The 26,622-nt window shown below is 38.5% G+C and overlaps 1 protein-coding gene across 2 annotated transcripts in view; it reads right to left on the bottom strand.

Moving 5' to 3' along the window:
* The window catches only part of atp8b2 (ATPase phospholipid transporting 8B2), a 31,224-nt gene extending 5,747 nt beyond the window's left edge, over positions 1-25,477 (bottom strand). Inside the window, exons 1-23 of one of the 2 annotated variants that reach the window (XM_057340512.1) lie at positions 25,323-25,477; positions 22,455-22,522; positions 13,048-13,106; positions 12,820-12,933; positions 12,046-12,144; positions 11,766-11,827; positions 11,497-11,569; positions 11,150-11,220; positions 10,710-10,789; positions 9,868-10,026; positions 9,295-9,383; positions 8,888-9,084; positions 7,914-8,122; positions 7,261-7,295; positions 6,943-7,111; positions 6,601-6,789; positions 4,977-5,092; positions 4,089-4,253; positions 3,892-4,003; positions 3,675-3,780; positions 3,349-3,574; positions 2,964-3,147; positions 761-984 (exon numbers count right to left, since the gene is read on the bottom strand). In XM_057340512.1, coding sequence (XP_057196495.1) covers positions 761-984; positions 2,964-3,147; positions 3,349-3,574; positions 3,675-3,780; positions 3,892-4,003; positions 4,089-4,253; positions 4,977-5,092; positions 6,601-6,789; positions 6,943-7,111; positions 7,261-7,295; positions 7,914-8,122; positions 8,888-9,084; positions 9,295-9,383; positions 9,868-10,026; positions 10,710-10,789; positions 11,150-11,220; positions 11,497-11,569; positions 11,766-11,827; positions 12,046-12,144; positions 12,820-12,933; positions 13,048-13,106; positions 22,455-22,479 — 2,763 coding nt within the window. In that variant the 5' untranslated portion in view covers positions 22,480-22,522; positions 25,323-25,477. Of the gene's footprint in view, positions 1-760; positions 985-2,963; positions 3,148-3,348; positions 3,575-3,674; positions 3,781-3,891; positions 4,004-4,088; positions 4,254-4,976; positions 5,093-6,600; positions 6,790-6,942; positions 7,112-7,260; positions 7,296-7,913; positions 8,123-8,887; positions 9,085-9,294; positions 9,384-9,867; positions 10,027-10,709; positions 10,790-11,149; positions 11,221-11,496; positions 11,570-11,765; positions 11,828-12,045; positions 12,145-12,819; positions 12,934-13,047; positions 13,107-20,277; positions 20,859-22,454; positions 22,523-25,322 lie in introns of those variants that run through there. The other variant, XM_057340511.1, reaches the window with a different exon arrangement.
* Positions 25,478-26,622: the final 1,145 nt, after the last annotated feature.

Raw genomic sequence — 26,622 nt, forward strand, 5'->3', positions numbered from 1 at the left:
ATCACCTCGATTTTTATCACAGTTTTCATGTGTCTTGTCATGCTGTCAGTGTTTCACATTGCTGTTGGATGACTTTATGCGATTTTTGCTGGAATGACCACAATACATCTAGAAATGTTATTTAAATGAACATTTTGAATGCTATCTTAATTTTTTCCGCGGCTGCATTTAACACTATTTTTATTTTAAGAGGGTACCAATGTCAGTTCTACTGTAAATTATATGGTGCAAAATATTACTACAAACTTTGTTCTTTATAGAAACACAAAATCTGTCTAATGTTCATAGCTATCAGAAACCAGCTAAAGTCATTTTTTAGATTTACCATTTTCTACATAAAAGTATCCAACATAATGGAAAGAACATTATATAATCTTTAGCAAAACATAACCTAAAAATATAACCTTGATATCTTTAATATTGTCTGAATGTTTCGTTATTTTTGCAAAATAATAAAACAGTGTCAATTAAATAATTAATTTCAGTATTATACAGTATATGACAATTCTCAAAGTTTACAGTGATAAACACACATAACCTATTTTCTTTATTATATAACTAAAACTACTTTGATGGTCCTAATCTCATTTAGATTTTGAGACTTTATGCTGGATTCACATATATATTTCAATAAATTTGCAACTGAACTGTATTTTCACTATACAAAATTCCTTTAGTGTTGTGGGAAAAACATATGAAAGCTCACCCCGTATGTCTGATGCTAAATGGAAGTATTATTACTAGCTTTACCCGCTCTCACCTGTGCTGAGAATCCACAGAAGAATCCAAACCAGAAGTGCACCATAGTAAAGGCGAAGTTCTTGTAGAAGAAGTAACAGAGAAAGCGACACATGCGCAGATAGGACCAGCGTCCGTGTACCAGCAGGAGTCGCTGCAGGAAGCGGAACTGGGAAAAGGAGTAATCTGATGCCAATACGGCCTGGATCCCCTCCTGACCGCTGATGCCCACGCCGATGTGAGCCGCTACAGGAAGACACGCGCATACAGGTTCAGCTGGGTGACATGATAGGATATGTTCGAGGGTACTTTAGTTCCAAACAGTTAAGAAGCACTAAACTAAATTTCCTCTGACCTTTTCGATACATTTTTTCTATTTTAAAGAAAATGAAATGACTCTTCTGTTAAAGCCTTTCAATTCAATGAAAATGGTAACAGAAAGAAATCTGGGTCTAGATTTTCAAATAGATGACTGGTGTCTGTGTAGCTGTTAAAGGATGACTCCAGAAACGCAAGGGTCATGGGTTCGAATGCACAGACTAATAAATACTGTAGGTATACAATAACTTAAAATGTCAGACTCTGGATAAAAGTCTCTGTCAAATTTATAAGCATAAAGTCATGTGAACTAGTGAAAATGCATTTGTTTTTTCAGTACTTGTAATTATTCTTGTGATAAACTGAACTCTCTGACACTTTAATGCTACTGAGATTGACCCTTGACCCCTGCACATCAATAAAACAAACACAACCCTGCACACACCCACTGCAGCAAACAAACAAGAGTATGGAACACTGCTGCGGAGGCAGCAACCTGTGCGTTTCAGCACAGGATGGTGCAAAGAGATTTAGACATAAACCACATCCTTGTTGTTATCCATGTTCACAGGACCCTTATGAAATATTGTGGTGACACCATGAGAGCCCACGGTAAGAATCCTGAGATGTTTTTGCTCAGCCAGGGGAAGTGACACAACCACACAACAACAGAACAAACGAACATCTCAAACATTTGGTTTCTGTGGGCCCACTCAGGTCCTCTATGATCTGGACTTACAGTGGTGGCCGAATGTGATGTCTGGGGGGGCGTATTTGCACAATATTTGCCCCCTTAGGTTAGATTAACCAATCAATATGAGATGCATGGTACAAAATGGACATTTTTCAGATTTAAATTATGTTTAAATTAAATTAATGGATTTATCAGACAAAATTATTGGCAATAAGGCAAACCACAGTGTATCAGGGAATACAGGTTTCACTGTAACATACAACAAAAAATGCATAGACAATACGCTGACTACATTTTCATCAGTTATTAATATTTCTTGATAATCTCTTGTGGTAATATTTTGTAGTTATTTTTTGGGCTGTCTTTATAAACGTTGCATATCGCTGCTATCCTTCTAAAACCTTGTCATTTTGATTGTTTTGTCATAAATCATTATTATTAGTCACCCTATATGTTTGTCACTGGGTTTTGCAAATATCTAACCAATAAAAAGTATTTAAGAGTGGTTGTCAATTTTCAAAACACAGTGTTTACTCTTTCAAAAAGTACAGGGTTTTTTCCATTTCCTGAAAAACAGCAATTTGAACATCCAAGGTTTAGGTAAGGACAGCGACGATCTGTGCTGTGTGTAATTTTTGCCAAGTCCCTTTATTCTTATCAAAGCTGAGATTCAGTTTATACTCCAAACACATCAATGCAACATGCATGGGTACTTGACGAATAAATCATAAATGTGTCCTATGGTTTGAGATTGCAAAACAAACAAACTGTTAATATTACATTGTTTTATATATTATTAATAATTATCATATAAAATAGCATAAGAAAGATTTATCTTCATTATTAGTTTGCCATCACAAATTTGCATATTAGTCTGTCAACTACCTGCATACAAAAGTTTTAAGATTTATGAATAAAGAGCGAAGACTTTCATTGTGCCAAGTCGGATATCACTTTTGGCCACCACTGTATTTACTGGAATACGATTCAAAAATACTCACCAGTGATAAAGAATCAGTGTTTAATTCTGTCAAAACTGTTTAATAATAATGATCTGCAAAATGTTTGATACTGCATTGATTTATGATGCATTCAACACAAATCTGCAGTCAACTTGATTGAATCAAGGCAAAACAATATAGCCTTAACTAACCACAGTGACTTCGACAACTTAATTCACCAGGCAAACAGAATGTTTAATGAAGTCTCTTACTCTTTATCATGCTGACGTCATTAGCTCCATCTCCGATGGCGAGTGTGACGGCTTTCTTATGGCGTTTAACCAGCTCGACCACCAGAGCCTTCTGTAGAGGAGTCACCCTGCAGCAGATCACTGCCCTGCACGCACACGCCGTTTCCAAAAACTCCCGCTCCATATCCGCCTCCAAAGCATGAGCCTGCAAAGAGAGAGAGAGAGAGAGATTCCTTAATATGTCCACACAAACTAAACCAATATCATGTATTTGTTTTGAAAATGCAGGAACATTTTTTCAATCTAAGGAAAATGAACAAAATGAAAGGTATACAGCAAAAAAGAACATGTTTTTTTTCCTCCTTCACATCCTCCAATTGCATCTCAGGAATCAGGTGTCACCCACCAGGCTGTGTCCGCTGATGACGAGGGCGAACTCCCCACTGATTGACTCTAGCAGGGATGAGGGCGGGGCTTGAGGAGCGGGACATTTACTCTCATCAGGTGTACAATTAGCAGCACCACCTTCACATCCATTCCCAAACCCACACGCCCCACCCCAACCCTGAGCCTCCGCTTCCTTCCCTCCATCCCTGATGCGTGCTGACTCTAGCATCCGCTCTCGGGCTTTTCTGTAAAGATGCAGCGACAAGAAAATGATGAGAGGATGAAAAAGACACTCCTCATATTATAATCCTCATATACTGATGGATGGACGGATGTCAGTTGTACCTCAGTTCTTCGCGCACACTTTGGACAGTGTGTCCATTAACAATGAAGATCTCCGTCATGTCGTCTGTCAACATCTTACAGGAATAACCAATATTCACTGCCGTCTCTGTCACAGAGAGAGAAAAACACACAATAAAATCTTGTTTTATCTAATTGTGATGCAAAGTATAAAGCTTTGATTGAGGTCATGTGTACCAGATCTAGAAGTGATTCTTACCCTGCTTGTCTCCAGTTAGCACCCAGATCTTGATGTTAGCCAATGAGAGAATAGCAATAGTTTCAGGAACGCCCTCTTGTAGTTTATCTTCTATGGCTGTGGCCCCCAGCAGCTACAACAGGTCACATGTAAACATTAATGACTATAAAAAAAGAAATGATTCAAAGCAAAACCAGCATATTTCTACACAAACACACCATCATGTCCTGTTCGATCTCCTCATAGGCGGCAGCCAGCCGGTCATCTCTGCAGTCTGTGGCTTTATCAGCACCACGGTAACGCTCCGACCACTTCTCCCACTGTTCCTCAGACAGATCCCGATACGCCACAGCAAGCGTCCGCAACCCATCGCCCGCATACTCCTACATCAACATACAAACTTCTCAACATGAGCTCAAGATAATAAAACATTTTGTTATTATGCTTATCAAAAGAGAGCAAATGTTAGAAATCTGTGTTAACTTACTACTGTAGTTGAGCATGGTGCTAACTAGTGTTGTGGTACTCTAGTCTAAGACATTTGTCCGAGGTCTTGGTCTTGACCGCATCTGTCAATCTTGTTAAAATTAATCTTGATTTAATGAATTTATTAATTGTTAATCTTGTTAAAAATGTTGATCAGATCTCTGTGTGGAGCACTGGATGTTGTCAGACTCCTTGTGTAAACAAAAATCTCACCGGATTATTACAATTAATGGCAAAATAAATGTTTGGAAATGTAAACTGGTATTTCCTTCAGACACACTACAGCAAAAGATGCAAATAACAGACTCAAAGCCATTTTTTTTGGATGGTGAAAATACTAGTATTCTAATATGGCTAATTTAGTAAATGAATCACTAAAAACACCCACAAGAGGGCTCTGTTGTTTAACTGATAAACAGGAAGTAGACTGTAGACCTCCTTGAGTGTAATTTTAACCATCAGCCACAGGACAAACAAGTCAAGGTGAAATCAGATATTATAATACTAGATAAAAAAAATGATATGGTTATATATAACCATTGTTTGTGCAAATCTGCTCGTTCAAAATCTCTATATTTTTAAATGCAAACACATACTTAGACACAGGAAAAAACACTTACATTAAGATGGTCTGAAGTGACGTTCATCAGCTCCTGGTCGCAAGAGTGTAGTCTCTCGAAAAGCACCGTGTCTGCGCCCTTACAGTACAGACGAATGCGGCCTTCTGGATTTCTCACTGACACACACACACACACACACACACACACACACACACACGTACTCAATTACAGATGTTCTTGTTTTGTGTTGCTGATATGCTCCCAATATAGCTTACACATCCCCTTTTCAAATAAACACAAACCACCAGCAATAATTTATTGTATACGAACACGAATTAAATGCCTGCCACACTGTGATCACCACTTACCCAGATATGAACGGCATTATTTAGAGTTACATGAGGGTTTCTGACACACACAACATTAGTGCTAATGTTCCACTTATTTATGATGCTTGGCAGGGCAGCGTTAACACTGCATCCCGATTTCTCAGTCCCAGAGGAGTTCTACTGCCAGTTTCTCTTTGTCACAGTATTAAGCCTTCTGGCATTAAGGCAATATAAAACAACATTTAAAGGGGTCATATGACACGGCAAAAACGAATATTATCGTTTGTTTTAGATGTAATGAAATGTGTATACACGATTTAAGGTTCAAAAACGCTGTATTTTCCACATACCGTGCATGTTTGTATCTCCTCTTTGCCCCGCCTCTCTGAAACGCGCAAATGTTTAACAAAGCTCATCGCTCTGAAAAACGAGGTGTGCTATGATTGGCCAGTTAACCAGTGTGTAGTGATTGGTCGAATACTGCAAGCGTGTGACGGAACGCTTCTTAACATATTTGTGACACTGGACCACAAAACCAGTCTTAAGTAGCACGGGAACATTTTTAGTAATAACCAAGACTACATTGTATGGGTCAAAATTATAGATTTTTCTTATATGCCAAAAATCATTAGGATATTAAGTAAAGATCATGTTCTATGAAGATATTTTGTAAATTTCCTACCGTAAATGTCAAAACTTTATTTTTGTCGGTAATATGCTATGCTAAGGACTTCATTTGGACAATTTTAAAGGCGATTTTCTCAATATTATTATTTTTTTGCACCCTCAGATTCCAGAGTTTTAAATAGTTGTATCTCTGCCAAATACCGTCTAACAAACCATACATCAATGGAACGCTTATTTATTCAGCTTTCAGATGATGTAAAAATCTCAATTTCGAAAAATTGACCTTTAAGACTGGTTTTGTTGTCCAGGGTCACATTTGGAACATCAGGTTTCAACGCAATTGTACTGACAGGTACGTACACCTTACTTGCGTATACATTTGGGCGGTCTTAGTCAAATCATACCACGAACTGAAGTAGATTTGTGGGGGTGTGGTTACACGAGGCGTTTCAGGCAGGTCTTGGTGAGCATTCGCTTTTAGATAGAATGCATCTTTTGTTCCGACACTTTAATTATTGCAGTTTTACGTGTCTAATACATGCATGGGCAACTTATAACACACCAAAGACACAGAAAAACACGTGTTCGCGCCATATGACCCCTTTAAACATGAGCTTTTCATTGAAAAAGACTTGATGTGCTTGCATCTGTACGAGTTACATGTTTTGCCTTTGATAGACATATTCAAATGGTTTCTGAAGATGCGTGTGGATATGTGCTTGTAATACCTATGACAGACATTCTTTTGCGAATGTTATTGAAGTCCAGGATGGCGAGGAGCGTATACGTCAATGCATTGCCGAGTTCTTGGGTGGTGATGGTACCGGGTGTCCGAGAGCGAAACACAAAGCCAAAATTACGGGCAGCTGTTACCAACGCTCCTTCATCCGGAGACTGAGCCTTATACACCAGTTCTCCTTCAGAAACAATGAGACAAAGAATGAGAACACATAATGACAAATCAGATTAAAACCCATTTCCCTCAAACAATAGCTTCCTCCTTTAAACTGTTTTATCTCATATTAGGCATCAGCTGGATAAAGAAGCTTGCGAGTAAGGCAGGTTCTTACCTTCACTCTTCTCCTCACTCATGACAGTGTGGCAGAGAGACAGCACCCGGAAGAATTCATGCACGGCTGGTTCCCCCACCATCACTGCCTCCAGCAGGGACTGGTCATAGAAACAGAAGCCAGGGTCGGCTAAGGGGTTCCACGCGCTGAAGTCCAGGGGCTGAGCTCTCTAATAGATTCATAAGAGAATAATAGATTGTTAAAAAAAACATTTCAGAAATAAGACAATTTAACACTTGATTGGCACTATATTTGGTATATTAAAGAATAGAAATCACACACCACATCACATATCACAGCTGCATCACATGAACTCACCTTTTGCAGGGAACCTTGAATGTCCATCACCTCGCCTAAAATAAGCAACGAACATGTAACACCATTAAACGTAACAGAACTTTTTTTTCTTTGCGCAATCAACGGAAAAAAATTAAGATACAATTCAAAATTCAAGAACAGTTTTTTGAATGTACTATTAATAGGTATGTGTTTGCGCAAAATTATCATTTTTGTTTAATTCGGTGAACAAATAATATTTCTCCCAAATTTCAAATACAAAGATTGCTTCTATTTGCATTTATTTGCAGAAAATGAAAACTGGAGAAACAGGTCAAAATAACAGAAAAGATGCTCTGTATTTTTTTCATATTTTTATCACAGTTTTCATGTGTCTTGTCATGCGGTCAGTCTTTCACATTGCTGTTGGATGACTTGGACTTGAATGGCCACTTGAATGGATTAAATGAACATTTTCAATGGTCTCTTAATTTATTTCCGCAGCAATGGTGCATTGCATGTTTTCTTAATTGCATGTTGTATTTCTTTATTTGTTTTAATTGTTACAGTACTGTAGAATTAAAATTGATTAAAGCATGTATTTTATGTTTGGTGTATTACTATGTATTATATGTTTATTTAATATACAACTATTGCAGTATAGAAATAGTGGGTTTTTCGTGAGTGTGCCTCACCATATGCATGGCCGTTGATGGAGCACTTGTTGAAGATCATGATGTTCTGAGTAAGGGTTCCCGTCTTGTCACTGAAAATGTACTCCACCTGTCCGAGCTCTTCATTAAGTGTGGTGGTCCGGGCCTCCGCTGCTGTGTTACTACGGCTACAGAACATCCGCCGGTCCCAATTAATAAAATAACTATGACCCAAACGAATCACCTCCACACTAACACATTCAGACAATGAGAGAGAGAAAGAAAAAGACAGGAGGTTGTCATCACAATACAAATGTGACTTTTTGCTTTTTTTGTGGAAAAACACAAAACGACTACAGACTCACACCAAAACACACACATAAACATGAAGGTTCTAAACACATTGTTTTAGTAATTGAGAGAGACAATAGCACAGCAGTCTGTCAGACATTGAAAAGGCATTTAGATTTTAATAATATTAATGCATATCCATATGTCAGAAATCTGTCAAAATGGACAGTGATTAAAAACAATTCATCATCTTTTTGGTGGTTCTGACCCTTTACATGCAAAGATACTGTTTCTTTCTTCCAGAATGTGACACAATATAGAAGTGGCAGAGGCTATGAGTACATGCTGTGCCATGATGCTGCCCAGAGAATTGCAGTCCTTCCTGTATACGTCTGCAGAGGTCAGAGGCATAAACAGCACCCTACAGCTGGTTTGGAAGGAGCGGGTAAGGTTTTAGTGGTTTTACATCGAATGTGCAAACATAAGGGGCTAATGTTATTTCGAAATGAAAAAAAAGGACAGTGACGTTTCGGGGACTACAGTCCTTAGGGTGCTTTCACGCTAAAACATCAGAACTTGAATGTGCACCAGCAAAAACGTGGTCTGAAATAGTCCAAAGCAATCCGTTCTGTAACGCAGAAGTGAATGTCTACTGATAAAGTGCAATTTGCATCTTTTAACGCTTTTTACCACACTCTCTCCACACATCCTGCTCAATCTCTCACCTGACATAGAGGGAAATGGGCACGACTGTATTAAGGATGATGACATAGGACCAGAAGGAGAGAAAGGCAGAGAACAGGAAGTTGTCCACTGGAGGGTCCCATGGTAGGAAACTTTGGAACAGAGCACCCACTTCTTTTTCCCATACGGCATTCCCTATGGCCAAGATCACTCCCATACACACCAGGAACCCAAAAATCTAACAAAAGAAAAAGACGAAGAAGCATGCAAATAAGGAAGAGGTAGCATTTTAAAGCCAATCACGTGAGCAAGAAATGTCACGGAGCCATGCAAATGACTTCATTTCAAGGCTGACTGTCTAGACATGTATAAAATTTCAGACCATGTTCTATCTGAATTGTGTGCATGTTGAATCTAATCGTGTGCATGTGTGTGTTGAGTTTCTCACCCACAGCACCAGTGTGTTCATCAGTCGATCTATACTGGTCCGCTTGAACTTAGTGCGACCGCTGTTCTGCATCAGCTTGGTGTCAGGACCTGGGCATTACATCACCATAATGACAGGTTAAACCCACATGTTTGCTATCCAAATGAGATACTCCATAGAGATCTTTTGCTTTTACACACAGCTAGTTATAAACACCACAAGCTAACCGTATTCCAGAGACTAACTTTAACAGAAAGCTTGTTTTTGGTTGATGAAAGCTTCTTTTAGCTTTGTATATTCTTATAGTGTTTTACAAATGAGTACAAATGCTCACATTGGGTCCAACTTTGTCTTCAAATAGTTACAGTTACACACATAAACATTATATTAATGATAGTGTATTTTTGATCCCCTTACCCTTAAACACAAAACTATTGATATAGAGTAGTTAGATTTAAGAGCAACTGATGATAAACCAGGCCCATGACCACCTAAAATGTTTATACAAATATAACATTTTATATTTGCATTTTATTGCAAGGACTTAAGCATCTTCAAAAACTGGGCCAGCCCTGTACACACACACATACTAACCTGCAAATATAACAATGCCATAGCAGCTCTCTGTGTTGCGCAGTACACAGCCACGCAGCAGCATGTTCTGGTTGCTGAGGGCATATTTACAGTCTTTCCAATATAGAGTCCCACAGAAACGGTCCAGCTTGTTGTTGGGGGGCTCACACACCACCTCTCCTGCACATGCACAGAGAGACAGAGAGCAAATAATAAAACAATAAATACTGAAATACTGTACCATTTTGTGTAATGTAATATTTAAAGGGGTCATATGACACGGCGAAAACGAATATTACAATTTGTTTTTGATGTACTGCAATGTGTATACACGATTTAAGGTTCAAAAACGCTGTATTTTCCACATACCGTGCATGTTTGTATCTCCTCTTTGCCCCACCTCTCTGATTTTTTTACAAAGCTCATCGCTCTGAAAAGCGAGGTGTGCTACGATTGGCCAGTTAACCAGTGCATAGTGATTGGTCGAATACTGCAAGCGTGTGACGGAAATATAAGCTTTTTGTTAAGATGCATGCACCTGATTATGAACGACAGTGCAGCATTCCGGGACTCTGATCATTTTTAGAGCTTTGGAATTTTTTGTTGGTGTTTAAAACAGGAAGTGTGGGTGGTCTGTGCTGACACAGGTTTGATGCTGTGAATGTGTGGCAGCCGCTGCTGAGAAACTGTCCACCACACACACTTTTTCCGCTTGCTGTCTCTCTTAATCTGTTCTTTTTACCGTCTTTTGCACGTCCTAATTATTTATAACATGTTTTATTGTATCTCTCTTTCACTGATCCTGTCATTCTTATCCTTACTGGCACACACGTGTACACACACAAGGTTTGCCAGGTTCGTACCATTAAACTGGGCCAGGCTGTTAGGATCTCCCAGCTCTGAGGTGACAGACAGAGACTGACGCACCTTCATGTTTGTCTCACTATGACAGAGAAACAAAGAAATGAAACAAAGCAACAAACAAACCATAAAAAGTTACAGTATGGCCACACATTAAAGGTCTGGGATTGGCAACAGTATTCACTATGCTGTGCGTCTTAAATTGCTTGAATACAGAAGCGGCACAAAAACTGCCTATACAAACAAGCAAATAAAGTCAACCCTGTGATATAGCTGCTTGTAACTATAGTGGCTAAAATATCAAATTGGAAACTATGTCAGCATTTAAAAGTACGCCTCTGAAAACAAAACTAAAACTACACGAAATGTTGAAAACTACATGAAATCAGATGATAAAATGATCTTAGCTGAACGAACTGCAGATGAAAAAGAAAACAATTACCCATCTAGTTCTGCAGTCTCAATGTAACACAGGCTGTGAGGTTCACTGCTGGATAGCAGGAGCAGGTCAGCCTGTAACACATACACAACGGCTGGTTATTCTCAAGAGAGAGAGAGAGAGCGTTAAATAGCCTATCAAATCAGACCTCAGTTACTTGATCAAAAACATGGTGCTTTACAGCAGTAAATCCATCAGACATTGTGGGTGAGTATAAAGTGCATTGCCATGAATTACTGAGAACAGTTTCTGAGAGCTGATGTCTATTTATTGAGCATGTTTAATGAAAGGCCATTCATATTGGGGTCAGAGGGTGACAGTGATGTCATAAAACACCACAGAAGACTCACTGCCACAAACTGATTGTTCTCCAGCTTGATGATGTCACCCACTCTGACATTCATCCATTTCTCTTTCTGAAGACTGAAAACGAGAAGAAAAGAATAATGGAAACTCATTAGTGCTTTGTAAGGCACTGTACAATTGCATTTTTTACGATACAATTGCATTTTTCTACAGTACATTGTATTTTAAATATTACATTGCTAGAATGACCTCTCTTGTCAATATGATGTCAAAGGAAATATAAGGAAGCATACAGTATTAATATAGGACTCACATGCCACCGATGAGGACCTGAGACTGACGGTTATTCACCTGGTTGTCACTCTTGTGACGAAACTGTAATGCAAAGAGACAAAAGTGAACTGTAAGAATCTGTTTTTCGTGCGGTACTTGTGGCATGTTAGGTGGTCGTTGTAAGTGTATGTGAAATTTGTGTGTGAGGGGGTTTTGGGATTTACAGTAAGTTACAGTATGTGTGTGGGTGTGTGTGTGTGTGTGTGTGTGTGTGTGTGTGTGTGTGTGTGTGTGTGTGTGTGTGTGTGCGCGCGTCTCACATAATCATCAGTGGCATCTTTGACTGCAGTGATGCTCAGCACCAGCACTAAAGGCACGATGGTGGTGAACCAGGATAATGAGGAGATCTGTGGAATCAACTGACACAAAAACAAACACACATTTACCCTTCAGACATTTCTGTAGCACATTTTAATTCCCAAAACACACGAATCTTATAAATTCAATCTATGAAGGGCAATTCAATGTTTTAAAAATGCTTCAGTACAAAGAGAGAAACGCATATTTCCCATGAGCGCCCAGCTCTCTACTATTCGTGTATCTCTCCACATAATTTCAACACACTTTTCTGCATCCAAGTTTTTATTTCAAGCTGACATCACTGAAGCACCAATCCCGGATGCTGATTTATACACGATTATAAAACGGTCAGTTCTGGTCCTTGATTCTGATTGGCTGAGCGGAGTTCTAAGCCGTTATAAAATACCTCAATATATAACGGCTGACCGCACCACATAGCCTAAATATCATTTTATTTACTTTATTTTATGAAACCTTGCTAAGCATATGGAATAACCGTTTTATAAAAGCAATAAGCCCCGCGAAGCAGTGGGTTACAGTGCATTTTATAACAGCTACGGGGTTTTAGACACTCCGCTTCGCGTCGTGCCACAACGCCCTTAGCTGTTATAAAATGCACTGTAACCCACTGCTTCTTGGGGCTTATTGCTTTATTACACACAGCTATGATCCCACTCTCTGTAATCCTTTACACACTCATGTCTATTAAACACTGCAGTAAAAGCATACAGTACCTGCAGTATGAGTAGAAACAGGAAGTAGGTGTTGGCAACTTCCTGGAACTGCTCAAACAGGTTGACAGCTAAGAAGGTGATAATGTTGTACTTTGAGGTCATGATGCAGTTGCTCTGTGGACACACAGGAAAAAGGGACAGTGGACAATGACAACAGAGTTCAATGATGTGGGGGAACAAGATTAAGACGGTAAAATAAACAGTACAGGTTGTGCGTGTGTCACTTACAGCATACTGAAACTTCTCATTGTACTCTCTGTCGTTGGCTCGGACTCTCCTTTCCTCCTCTGTTATGAAACCAAAACACATGTGACTAACAGGAAAGACATAGGGCCAACTTTTTTTTTAACAGCTCAACGAAAAGCATTCTTCTCCCAAGTAATATCTACCAAAATCTGTCATTGTTTGAGTAGCATCTAGACATTTCAAGCAACAACGTAAACCTTACTGCGCATGCAGTTTTTGTGGCCCAAATTTAACTTCCGGCAAAGAATAGAGTCCCTGTAGATTATTTCAGATGACAAGCAACCGAAACAACAAATAAATTACATTAGCTAGCAAGTTAAAAGTATATCTGTCTGGCCAGTAGCCAGTTTTATTTTGGGTTACCAGTAGAAGAACCGTTACTTGGCTAAACTTAAGTGTTAAAACAAAGTTACACAACCTATTCAACAAAGTCATTATTTAAAAAATGAAATACAATAAAATTCAACAAATTGTTTATTTAATACAGTTATTGTATAATATAAATTAAATAAAACAGTTAAATGATTAATTATTAGTAGTTCACTTCGAGCCATGCGCGTGCATCCAATGAAACCGTCAATACAGTTGCCATGCAAAGAAAGTGGTGGCGTATGGCAAGCCGAATTAGCTTTTAATCATTCTCAGGATATGCATTTTTGATATCAACAATTCAATTTTTACTAGTAAAAATTATAATTCTTGATATCAACAATGGAATTTCTACTAGTAACAATTACTATTTTTGATATCAGTAATTAAATTTTCACTAGTAAAAATGTGAATTCTTGATATCAGCAATCACGTCATCACTCGCAGAAATGTGTATTCTTCATATCTGTAATTGCATTTTTACTAGTTAAGTATCACAATAGACTGCCATTCAAATTCAATTTCAGATATCAATAATGTTGCATTTGGTATTTCTGATATCAGGATCAGGAAATACATTTCAGATACCATTAAATCTAAGAGTAATTGTAGATATCTAAAACGGCTTTCTTACTAGTAACAATCACATTGTTGATATCAAGAATTAACATTGTCACTAGTAACCACACAATTATTGATATCAAAAATTATGTTTTTTACTAGTAAGAAATGCATTTCTGATATCTGAAATAAGATTTTTAACATGTAAGAAATGAATTATTGATATCTGAAATTGAATTTGAATGGCAGCCTATTGTGATATTTAACTAGTAAAAATGCAATTACAGATATCAAGAATTACATTTTTTACTAGTTGAAATTCAATTTTTGATATCAAGAATACACATTTCTGCGCGTGATGACGTGATTGCTGACATCAAGAATTCACATTTTTACTAGTGAAAATTTAATTACCGATATCAAAAATAGTAATTGTTACTAGTAGAAATTCCATTGTTGATATCAAGAATTATAATTTTTACTAGTAAAAATTGAATTGTTGATATAAAAAATGCATATCCTGAGAATGATTAAAAGCTTATTCGGCTTGCCATAGTAGGCGAGATGTTCATGATAAATGACACTTATGTAATGAAAAATGTACAAATGTCACTAGACCCTACACTCAAATACACAAAATCACAAAAATCATCCAGTGATATACCGTACAGTCACTTTCTGCTTGAAAACCACCTGTTCTGTACGAGATGGAAACAACAAGCGCATCAAGCACAGCACAGCTGAGAAATGAAAGAGGTGGCATCAGATTAATTTCTGCATTATACGGCTGAAAACAGTACTAACCGTGACGGAGAATAGACTGTGGTTGTCATATTATCATAAAGCTTAGGTTTTCACTTCTGCTGAGAGCGAAACTCAACGTCGAGAGCAGTTCAGGAGCTCAGTTTCACCTCAGCCTGTGTCTTTCCAGCCAGAGTAACACACAAAACAAACACACCTGCATCTATCTGAGAAGAGCTCTTTCCTTTGCTTCTCTCCCCTTCTGAACAGGAGATAATGAGATAAAAAGGAGAAATGGCTCTGTCGGATTCACTTCGCCATGCATCTGTCGCAGCTGCAGGTCATTTCTGCCACTGTTTCAAGCAGACCGTTGTATGTGGGGGTGGGGTGTCGTCAGACCATATTATCCATGCGCGACTGACTCGGTCCTTAAGGACAGAGTGACTTATCAATTTGAATCTGATTTGGTCAGAGACTAAAACTCACTCTTATCCGTCATCACTCGTGCACCCTCCTCTACATAACCTTAGGCCCGTTAACCCTGATAAACACATGGTCACGTGTGTGTATGTACATCTGCTTATGCAGAAAGATATAGAGAGTGAGGTTTCTTTGTGTGTATTGAGGAGGTCTGATTTTGCAGTTTGTTGCTTCTTAAATATTGATGAGAATCTGTTCAATGCAACTAGGGTGACCTGATTATATGAGAGCCAAAAACGAGACCGATATGTTCATACCCACATGCAAACCTAACACGCTTTAAAATGTATTACGTTAAACACTCTTCCAGAGAGAGAGAGATGAATCTCAGTTTGCATTGACATTCAGACTTAAATCATACCTTAACATTGATTATATTAAACCTTCAAAGAGAGAGAGAGAGAGAGAGAGAGAGAGAGAGAGAGGAAGAGAGACAGAGAAGGGTCTGTTGAATGAGCTGCAACATTTATGTGCATCGTCAAAGGTCAAAGCCCTGCACGCAAACACATATAGCCAGCCTGTAACCTGTTTCCTCACATCTGTTTTGGTCCTGTTCTCTGTGACTGAGACTCTCACTGTCTGTGGTTTCCTGTGTAAATTCAGGCCGGCTCGCTTATGTGTTTCTCCTCTGTACTGCCCGGAGACAGGTTCACAAATACGGCCCACACATAGCCAACAGACTGCAACACACACACACACATACAGACTAACACGTACAGCATACATAAAAAGCATCTCCAGCTATATTTTACTTCCAATGACAAGAGAAAAAATACACTATTAGTGGTTGACCTATATTGTCTTTCAATGGTTGATTCTTGCATTATATTTGGTTCCTGATGTTGAATTAGTCATTAGCAGTATAGAGTCAACGTGCAACAGGATGTAAACACACATGCTGATATTTAGTTTGACAGCATGATTGCAAGTATGATATTGCTTTTTATCACCATCGTCTGACACTGCACGGACGAATGCAGTTTCTAATATACTGTATATATTTCCTACACTGCAAAAAATGACTTTCTTACTTAGTCTATTTTTCTTGTTTTCCAGTAAAAATGTCTAAAATTCTTGAATCAAGATGCATTTTCTTGATAAGCAAACTGACCTAAGAAGATAAGTCTCGTTTTTTTTAGTCCAAAAATAGGAAATTTCAGTGAATTTTGTGCTTAAAACAAGAAAATTAAGCTTGAATTGAGTGACTAAGAAAAAGGTAAACCTTAATTCAAGATTATTTTTCTTACCCCATTGGCAGATTTTTTGCTTGTTTTAAGCACAAATTAACTGAAATTTTATATTTTTTGACTAAAAACAAGACTTATTTTCTTAGGGCATTTTGCTCATCAAGAAAATAGATCTTAATTCAAGAATTTTTAGACATTTTTACTGGAAAATAAGAGAAAAAAGACTAAGTAAGAAAGACATTTTTTGCAGTGTATAAACCTATCGATTCACAGAGAATGTGGGCTAAGGCAGTATCATCAAAGTCCGTTTAGGGAAGTCGTGCCACTCGGCGGCCATGTTTGCAATGCGGCTCCGGGCAGTTATTACGTAATTCAAACAAGAGTAAATGGGGAATACAGATCTAATAAATAAATAAAACATTATTTTTCATGTTACTTTAGATACTACGCATGCGCGAAGCTTCGCTAGGGCTACCATATTGAGCATTGCTTTCCTCCCCATTAATTTCAATGGCAGTGAATGGGGAATACAGATATTGCTACAATCGCTGGCTAAAATCCCAATTAAACGACATATTTAAAAACAAAATTTAAAAATGACATAAACTGTACCATAACGTTTGTTTCCGATGATCAAATTGCGCTTAAAACATTATTTTTCATGTTGCTTTAGATACTACGCATGCACGAAGCTTCTCTAGGGAGGTTGTTTCTTCCCCATTCATTTCAATGGCAGTGACGCATCTTGTTAATATTAATATCTTTGGTATAATTTATAAACTCATATACTGTAACCTGATCCCATCACTCTACCCACTTCCTCAAGGTCACTTTATTCTTCCCACTTTCCTCCAAGCTATCTGCTGTACTCCGTCATCAATCCGGATGGAAACCACACTGCTGTTGCCAGAGTCCGAGAGTGCATTACCTGCCTATTGGCTGCTGATGACATAATGCCTGTCTGAGGCTCTAGTTCCAACTGAAGAGCACCTCGGCAAAACTGGCCCATTAAGCACTTTCACTGCGCCCTTACTAATACGTCCAAGGACAGCCCTGTGAGAGCCGCAGTGGGCGAAATGATGCTTGGGTGACGTTTCTCAAACTGCCGTTGACAGAATATGTAATTCAGCGTTACTGACAAGAACATGGTTGATAGAAAATCTGTGCAGATTCAAACAGACCAGCAATTTCTTGGTGGGCAGTGATGCAATACACATTATTTACTGTGTCAGCTAGAGCCACATGGAAGATTTTTCATTTTATACTTCATGGAGATTCTGCTCAAGTCCATTGCGATTAAATTTTGTGACACCATTCACACACTTTAAGTCATTTTAGACAATATTGATTCTTCGACCACTTATATGTAATGTAAATCAATTCAAGCCAAATCCTTCAATGAGGTTTAACGACAGTGTATATTTCATCAAAGTGCCTCCAGTGCTCGAATGAAGGGGAGGCCTGGGGGGATCCGGCACCCCCCATAAGGCATTAGGGACCCCTAGGAGGTAAAAAAAAATAGACTTCGTAGGTCCTTCAGATATTTTTTTAAAAGACAATAATAATGACAAATCTATATTTTGTGCAGACAAGATACTGTAAATATTGAGAATGTCTTTTACGCTGATTTTAGGGGACTTGTCATGCGCCCCAAAATGGTGGGGACCCCCCATAAGACATGATTCAATTCAAGCACTGAGTATCGCTAAAGCACCATTGATGTCCTTTCGAGCCTTTCAAACTATTTGTCACTGTTAATGCCTCAAAGAGACAAACCACAGGCTCAAATTAGCCTCTTAGGGGGTGAGCTAATTGCTACAGTGCTTCAACCTTTTTGCACACACAGCAGCGTGTCAGCCAGAGCCAAATGTTGTACATGACTCCATCCTTAAACAGAGGCCAAACGCTCAGTAATGTCTTCATTAATAATTCTCTGTGTTTGCTCAAAGGGTTGTGTGTGTTCTCCTGATTTACTAGGAGTGTTTAAAGCAGAAAGAGGATTTGTTTCCTGAAGACTGATATAGTGTACAATAGTATGTATGATGCAGTGAAGGATGTGTACTAAGTTGCACAGACAGTACGAAATGTGTATGCTGCGCAATCATGAAGCATTTGTTTGACAATAACAAGTCTGCCCTTCACATGACCTTGAACTCATATCTGACTCATTCTGCACGATTTACTTGCATATTCTATCTTTTTGCAATCTGCTCCTACCCGACTCATCTCTCTGATAAAGTGCTCACCTACTGTATCTACTTATATATCCCTATGCTGGACTGACTAAACACATCCACCAAATTTTAAAACAACAGACAATATGCATTAAACTAAACATTAAACTAAACATTTTTTAATTACTAAGAAAAGCTCTGAAACATATTTCAATGCAAATGCAACCACATTTCGGGTTCTTTGTGCTTCTGTGGCATTTTGCCACTTCAGAGCTGTGTGAAAAAAATACAAACACAGTTTACTGAGTTGACAGCCACAAACATTTTCAAAGACTTGTTTGACCTTACAGCTAAACGAGTAAAGTGTAGTGGGACTTTTAAATATATACTGTAAAACTAAAATGATACTTGTATCAGGTCTTATATAGCTGTACACAAGGCACACATCACTGATGAGTCATCCTAGACATATTTTGAGTGAGCTAATCCTAAAATGACTGATAACGAAAGCATCAAAGATATGCTAGATGCTGTACTTAAGATATCTTGTTATGAGGTAAGACATAAATAAAGCCCACAGACAGACAACTGGAATATTTCACTGTTATTCTGTGCATTCTGTAGCCTCAGATGACTAATCACTAAATTCAAATGGCTACAGGAGACTACAGCGAAATTCCCTAGACCTATCACCTGAGCGCATGAAACCTGATGGCAATTCAAAACAAATAAAAGAAACTAGAGATGGCAATTATGGCAAAGGGAAATACAAAACAAAGTTCAGCTTGACTAACTTTACAAACCAAAACATACAGTAAACATCACCATCCACTGTCTCATTTCACTGATATAGTTACAAAAACTTTCATATAAACTATTTTTTCTTCACAAAAACACTGAAAACACAGTGTGCTGCAACAAAACAGCACATTAAAGTGAATATGTTGCAGGCTGCATTTGTAACACAAAAAATGACATTTAGACAGGGCCAATTATACAGCAACCTGACCTCACGCTGATAAGCAATTCACCCTGGTTATAACAGTTCGCACATGTAACACATTATAAAAGAAATGATTAAAACAGCATGAAAATACTGAGTTGGATTGGACTGAGTTGGAGTATTGTGAGAATATTTTTATGACGTAGATAGCAGAAACAGTTAATATGCAAAAATGCTCACTCTCAAACCAGAAATAAGGTAACAAAACCCTAGAATGTTTTATATTTAAAAACAACTAAGATGTGGGACAAAATGATAAAGATTGTGTGTGTAGTGTGACGAATAATACAGATGATGACATGTTGTGTTTTCCTCAGCAGGGGGAAGCATGAAGATGATCATCACAAGGTCATGAAAACGGGACACACACACATACATATACAGTGTTGAGTGATTAAACTGTTCTTAAGGCGATTATGTGAAATATGAGGGTGAAATAATGAATGAATGGACACATTTATGATGAGCACAAAGTGTTTTATTCACATGACAGGAAGGGTAAACACTGATGCATTTGTTTATAGGCTAAGTTAATGTACTTGCTATAAATAACTATATTTGTTATTATACAATTGTTTTAATGGTCTCTATTTTGATAAAATTTACGTGTTGTTTCATACATTTTAGAAAAACAAATAGACCGTCATTCGGAAAATGTAAGGTTAAAAACGTTATCTCTCAAGTAAAAGTAGGCTACCTGCACGTTTTCTTATTTTTGTCGAGCTGGATAATCCCTCTTTCTTCCGTTTTAGAGGGAGAATGATTGGGAACCACTTCTCCGGGATGTCTTTCGGGATAGTCATGATGTCCCACAGTTGTGTTTACAGAGCTCTGCGCACAGCAGTCGGGTCGCGCGGAGCGTCGGAAAAGCGCGCGCAATGACGGACACCGAGCGGAACACATGAAACTACAGACGCGCAGTCTTCGATCCCTCTCTCATTTCATTTGCCGCATCGTCGTCGAGGTCATTCGGGGTGAGGTAGTCCTATCTAACACATCTGAACTGGTTCTTGTAACTCATAGTTATAAAACGGCGTATATTCTACACGTCATACAAATGACCCTGAACCCTCTTCCAGTAAGCGCTATCTCCTAACTTCGTTCGTTTCAGATACAATCTGACTAACGCGGTCCCCCATGTTTGCTTACCTGTATTTGAGGGTCTAACAACTTCTAGATTAACGTCACAAATACTAAGACAAATACTAACTGTCGTAAAAAATGTATTTTATTGACAGCGACATATTCAAGTTCATATACTAACAACAGTCTCATCGAGCTGCGCCATGGGACGTACGCCGTTGTTTTTATATGACATAACCAGAAAGTCTTTTTATTGGCTAAGGACATGTCCAATAGGATTTAGCTGATGAGGTTGCCAGGGCAACTTACACTGCAGAACTGTGCGTGAGCACGAGAAACTAACAACCATGCTGGCTCCATGGCGATTAAATATGGATACGGTAATGAGATTGAGAGCCACAATGGCTCAAGACAGATATGTAGTTTCATATCGTTTCTTGTAGGATAGGTGAGGAGGGGTACAAAGGGGTGGCACTGCGGAAGACATCTGGACTAGTCTGGTGTCTGTGCACGTGCTGTATGCGTCTCACAGTGAGTGGAGAGAAACGGGCAGTCTTGTGCCAAGGAAAAAAAACTTACTGACTGCTAAACACTTTTATGGTTTATAGCCTACTGTAACTTCTGATGTTGCAATACACCACACACTAACATTGTATTGTCTCAGTGAACAAACACAAGTTCACATCAAATTGCCCCATGAAACAGAATATACCAAAATAACTAAAAAATCAACCGGCAGAGGCCAGGAAGGTTATAAAAAGTATCTTAACCCCTGAAGAACTGGAGGCGTATCGTTTCATTAGAACAATATCCTCATGCATTTTCATTTATTCAAGCATGAAATGGATATTTTGGGAAATCAAAGAGGCTAAATGTTACACAAGCACAAGTATTTTGAAAACATTTGTTTAGTATTCATAAGAGGCAAAAAAGCAAAATTTTGATGTTAAAGTCCGAGTAAAGTGACCTTAAAGTATGTGTTCTGAGTTTGTCACACAACAGAAAAGTGTGTTATTTACCACCCAGCCAAATGTGAATGGAGAAAAAAACATCCAAGTAAATAAAATAAGTTATCAAAATCTTAGAAAAATAAGCAGGATCTCTGCTCTCAAACGCTGGGGGCGTGTCCGCTGTTGGCGCTGAAACCACGCCCACTCGCATAGTTCAACCCGAGTCTCCAGCCTGGTAGGCTATATGTGAATTATGTGAAAACGTTTTATGGGAGGATTTGAATTCAAACAGATAATTCACAAGTTTGCCTATGCAGATAATAATGTAGGTTAAAAGGTATGCGTATTTGGTGTGCTGTCCGGGGAGAGGGCTCCGAGCCCGGCAGTTTCTTCAGAACTCGGAGTAACGCTACTGCGTTACCATTTGCTTGTTATTTGGCGTGAGATTTGTTTAGTTGGGCAGAGTGAGAGAGTTAGAGCGTGAGAAAGCCTGAAAGCGTGTGCGTAAGAGCTTACAACCCTGAGCTCGTGATTGAGCAGACACCTGATGCTAGGTGCTCTAGTGATATGGGGAGGTGCCATGCATGCTCGGATGCTCCACTGCATCATCGATCCCCCATTTTAGCCCCGCCCAAAAAATCCTGAACAAATTGGTGAAAAACTGTTTAATGGTTTAACTCCACAATTTAGTACTACATACTTCTGAGTCTTTGTAATGTGTTTCATTTCTAACATCTATTATGTGTTTAGAAACAATTCTCAGAATTCTCTTTACCCGGACTTTAAATTCAAAGCACAAACCGGCAATGTGTGTGCTTAGGGAGAGAAACTAATTGTTTACCTGTGGGAGGTCTCTTTCTGAACATTTCCACACCCCTGAATATCTGCCGCTCCGTCCCATGGGAAAATCTACACCGGCATGCAAAAACACACACAGTGAGAGAGTAACACTGTCAAGAGGATCTCAAGGGTACAACAGGGGACACATACCAACAGTTTACGCTCACTCAGGAAATTCAATGATATTTAATCCTTGACCACAGTGTGTGCAGAGCCGTCAGCTAAAACTAAGCCACTGGTAATGAACCTGCTGCCATGAACTCCATGCTTGACTGTTGTAAAACATTACGTTCATTTTACATGTATTTTACAATATCATAGGATGCAGCCTCCATCATAACATGCAATATACCTGGTCCTTTGGTAAACAGTTTGACAAAAGACAATTAAAGTGGTTACATGTAGCCATTATTCTAGGGTGAACTGAAATGCTAAGTGATAGATGTGGACGTGGTCTGGGGCGGTCTTGACCAGCAGCACATTGATGTCTGTGTGTCTGGTTACCAATAAATCTGTCTCTGAAGATGCCACACACTGTCTGCTTCCATCTTCTGCTTCTGCGTCCGCACAATAAATACATAGATAGAGAAGCAGAGCTCATCTACCTAGACCTTGACTATTTTACTAAATAGTGGTTATACATACGGTGGAAACATTTGATCTTTGTGTTCTAAGAAAAGAATAGAAGTAACAGACAGATGATGAGACTAAAACCAATGTAAAAGCATCACTACCTACAAAAATAATAAGTAATGCTGGCTTACAAAATCTATGACCCCATCACCTCTCTTATCACCTTTGTGAAATAGCATTACCGTTCTAATCTTGACTTTAACATATCCTTAATTTGCGAGGGTGTACGCAAAATTATTGGAGCTGTTTTTCTGTCTCAGAGCGGCTCTCGGATTATTATTACTGATGCTAATCAGTTGCTTAGAGATATGACACATAAACAGAGGTATGGTTTCATTTTATATTGAAAATGAAAGTTCGAGGGTGTTGGAAGAACTGGGTAGGAGGCTTGATAACAGACTAAAACTATCCACTGCTACAGGTAAAGTCACAAACTTACATAATAAAGATAACAAATCCACAGTTAGATATATTACCAAGCCAGACAAACTGGCACACACATACATGTCAACCATGATTATAGTTTATTACCATACATCTGACCAGAGGCTTGACACACCAGTAGGTCAAATTCAATAACCCACAACACAGACCTGCACACACAAAACTACACAAGGATAGATTCAGTAAACAGGCCATTAACTAACTAACCCAGATCCTGAAGCCATTTTGAATATAAACAAGGTCAGAGAAATTGACATCTATAATTTGACAACAGATTGGAGTGGTGTAAAACACGTCCTTTGACTCATGCAGCAGTGTGTACACAAACACAAATTCCACATATGCTGTATGTATGCAATACTATAAGAGCTTTTCTATAGCTCAACTGGTAATGCATTGTGCTACAAACACTAAGGTCATGAATTTATGGCCACGAATGAGTTCTATACAGAAGCCTAAAGGTAACAGATAAGCATAAACCAACAGAAAATAGAGAGGTGTAAGTACTACCCAAGTAATTATTTTAAACAGGTTTATTTTAAAAGGACCACCCCATCTTCCATCCCACAATATTCATATAATCTCTCTATTTATTTTTCACGTCCATGGCACAAAAGGCCAAACAACAAATCAACATAAGACAAAAACCACAATAATGATACTGACTGCAGAGAAGAGCAAGAGCAAGTATACTGTATCTATATTTATACATATAGACGTTTTTAATTCCACGTTTGTTGTTGTTTTTTCACCCTGGGAAATGATTACATTGTTGGCTCTCTAAGCACATTAAAGCACATTTCTTGGCTGCCAGTCAGAATTTTGCTCTCAAAGGAATTTCAAGAGTACCTTAAATCCTTGTTCAATTAAGTTTATAAGTCACTTGGAAATGCTTACGCAAAACCCATATCGCAGAAACATTCAGTTTGACATAACATGAACTTTTAATCGTTAATGACCTCTTATTTCACCTTTTTCTTGAAGGTGTGTCAATACAAAACTGTTTCTGATATCCAGACCTAACCAGACCATATCACAAAGGTTTAATTAAAGACGAGGCTGAATCCAGCTTCTTATTCGCAGCTTCGTATTGACGCTATCCGCTCCACCTTAAAAGACGCGACTCTTTAATTTTCCGGTTTCTTGTTCACGCTCAGTTTAGGGACCGTCTCGATTTTCTCTTATTCGCTTTTTTGCCTTTGTGTCTAAAAAAGAGCAATGAACAGTTTCTAAATATTAATAACACTGTCTGTGTGTGTGTGTGTGTGCGTGCGTGCGTGCGTGCCTCGATTTTCTCTTATTAGCTTTTTTGCTTTTGTCTAGAATTGAGCAATGAACAGTTTCTAAATATTAATAACACTGTGTGTGTGCGTGAAGAGAGGTTGCTCTGCTGGCTGTCTGGTGCAGGCATAACAAGCCTGAGCTGAATGCCCTTTGAGATGATAGTGGACTTCATGAGGAACCCTCATCACTCCCTCCCCTTACTATTCTCAATATCACGTTGGCAGAACAGTTTAAATTATGTTTATGTTTGTAAAATGCACAGTATGAACCGTTAAACTCGTTCAAACTGTTCATGTGCTGTATCTGCCTATACTGTGTGTCGTGGCATTGTACGGCTGCCGAAATAAAGTGTTTAAAGTATTATTTTACACGTTTATTGTCTTAAATAGGATTCAATACAAACATCTATAGTGACGTGACATTTATACCGATATCTGTTATTATCAGACGGTGCTGAACTGATGTTAAAGCGTATTGTTATGAGCGGGTAAGAATAAACCACCGTTACCTTTATCAGGTCCTCCTATATGCACTTAGGATGTCCGTCATTTCTCTGACTTTTCCTTCTCTACAGGTATCCAGTCGCTTTAAGGCAACATAGGTTATATGTCGGCTGCATACGTCCCTTCATCATCAAAACATCCTTGTAAAGGTGAAAATGTATGGGACACGATAGGTCAGCAGATGCTCGTAATAGGATGAGGGAGGTGGGGGCGGTGTTTTCATCTGCATTCGTGCCTTCCGACGTACAGGCTAAAACCAAAATGCTCTTCTATTTGTTTTGTGGGGTAATTATGGTTCAACATTTTCGACGACTGCACGCTTCTAAGTGTGTTATTTAATAAACTTCGTATGTTAAGCATACCAGTTACAATGTAAGATAAGACGTGTAAAATACGGTGTAACTTTTCTTCACGATGTTGCACAGCCTGACTTTCACCACGTGCTCATTGTTTTGGTTTGTCGCGAGCGCACTCTGTTGGTCATGCGCAGTATCGATGGCATTTCTAAACAGTGTTGATGACAAACTATTCGTTTAAAAACTAGTAACAACATTGTATCATCATATAGAAATCGCGATTCTTTTTCTTCTTACTTATGGTTTGCTGCTGTAGTTTGTCGGAACAACTCATAGTGCGTCGTACTGGTTGGTTAGGCTACTCAACGTCCAGCGGCGTTACTACGTATGCACGTTGTAGCCTACGCGTCACCGTTGATATTTTTGAATATAGCCTATATATATTTAAATTAATTAATATTATGGAAAAGTAATCATTATTCTGTGCATATTACTTGTTTATATGTTTTTTATATTAATATTATTATTTGTGGTGCATTGTGTTTTTTTCTAGGCAGCGCACCCTTTCAGTGGTCGTTGTCATCTTGGATTTACAGAGTAAATCATCTTGTCATACTCTTTTTAAAGCGGCCATGATATGTATGTGCATCTTGTTTCACCTGTTGTTAATAGGCCCATGTTCATGTTTTGCTAAGGTGCTGATTAACCAAGTGGTTTCGATAGAATATCAACAGAGTGAGTACCGTTTTTAGCATCTACATTTGTTCACCTCTTATCTCCCCTAAAGTTCTGCAGTTTATCACAAACCAACGTCCTGTGACATCTATAAATCTTGCTATTGCTATATTAAAAGTCTAAGGCCCGGTTTCACAGACACAGTTTAGATTAAGCCAGGACTAAGCCTTAGTTGAATTAAGATATTTATGTCGCTTTTATGAAAATGCCTGAGAAGCATACGTTACTGGTGTGCATCTTGAGACAAAACAATGGCACTGATATATTTTAAGAT

The sequence above is a fragment of the Triplophysa rosa genome, linkage group LG8 (genome assembly GCF_024868665.1).
Source record: "Triplophysa rosa linkage group LG8, Trosa_1v2, whole genome shotgun sequence".
Lineage (NCBI taxonomy): Eukaryota > Metazoa > Chordata > Actinopteri > Cypriniformes > Nemacheilidae > Triplophysa > Triplophysa rosa.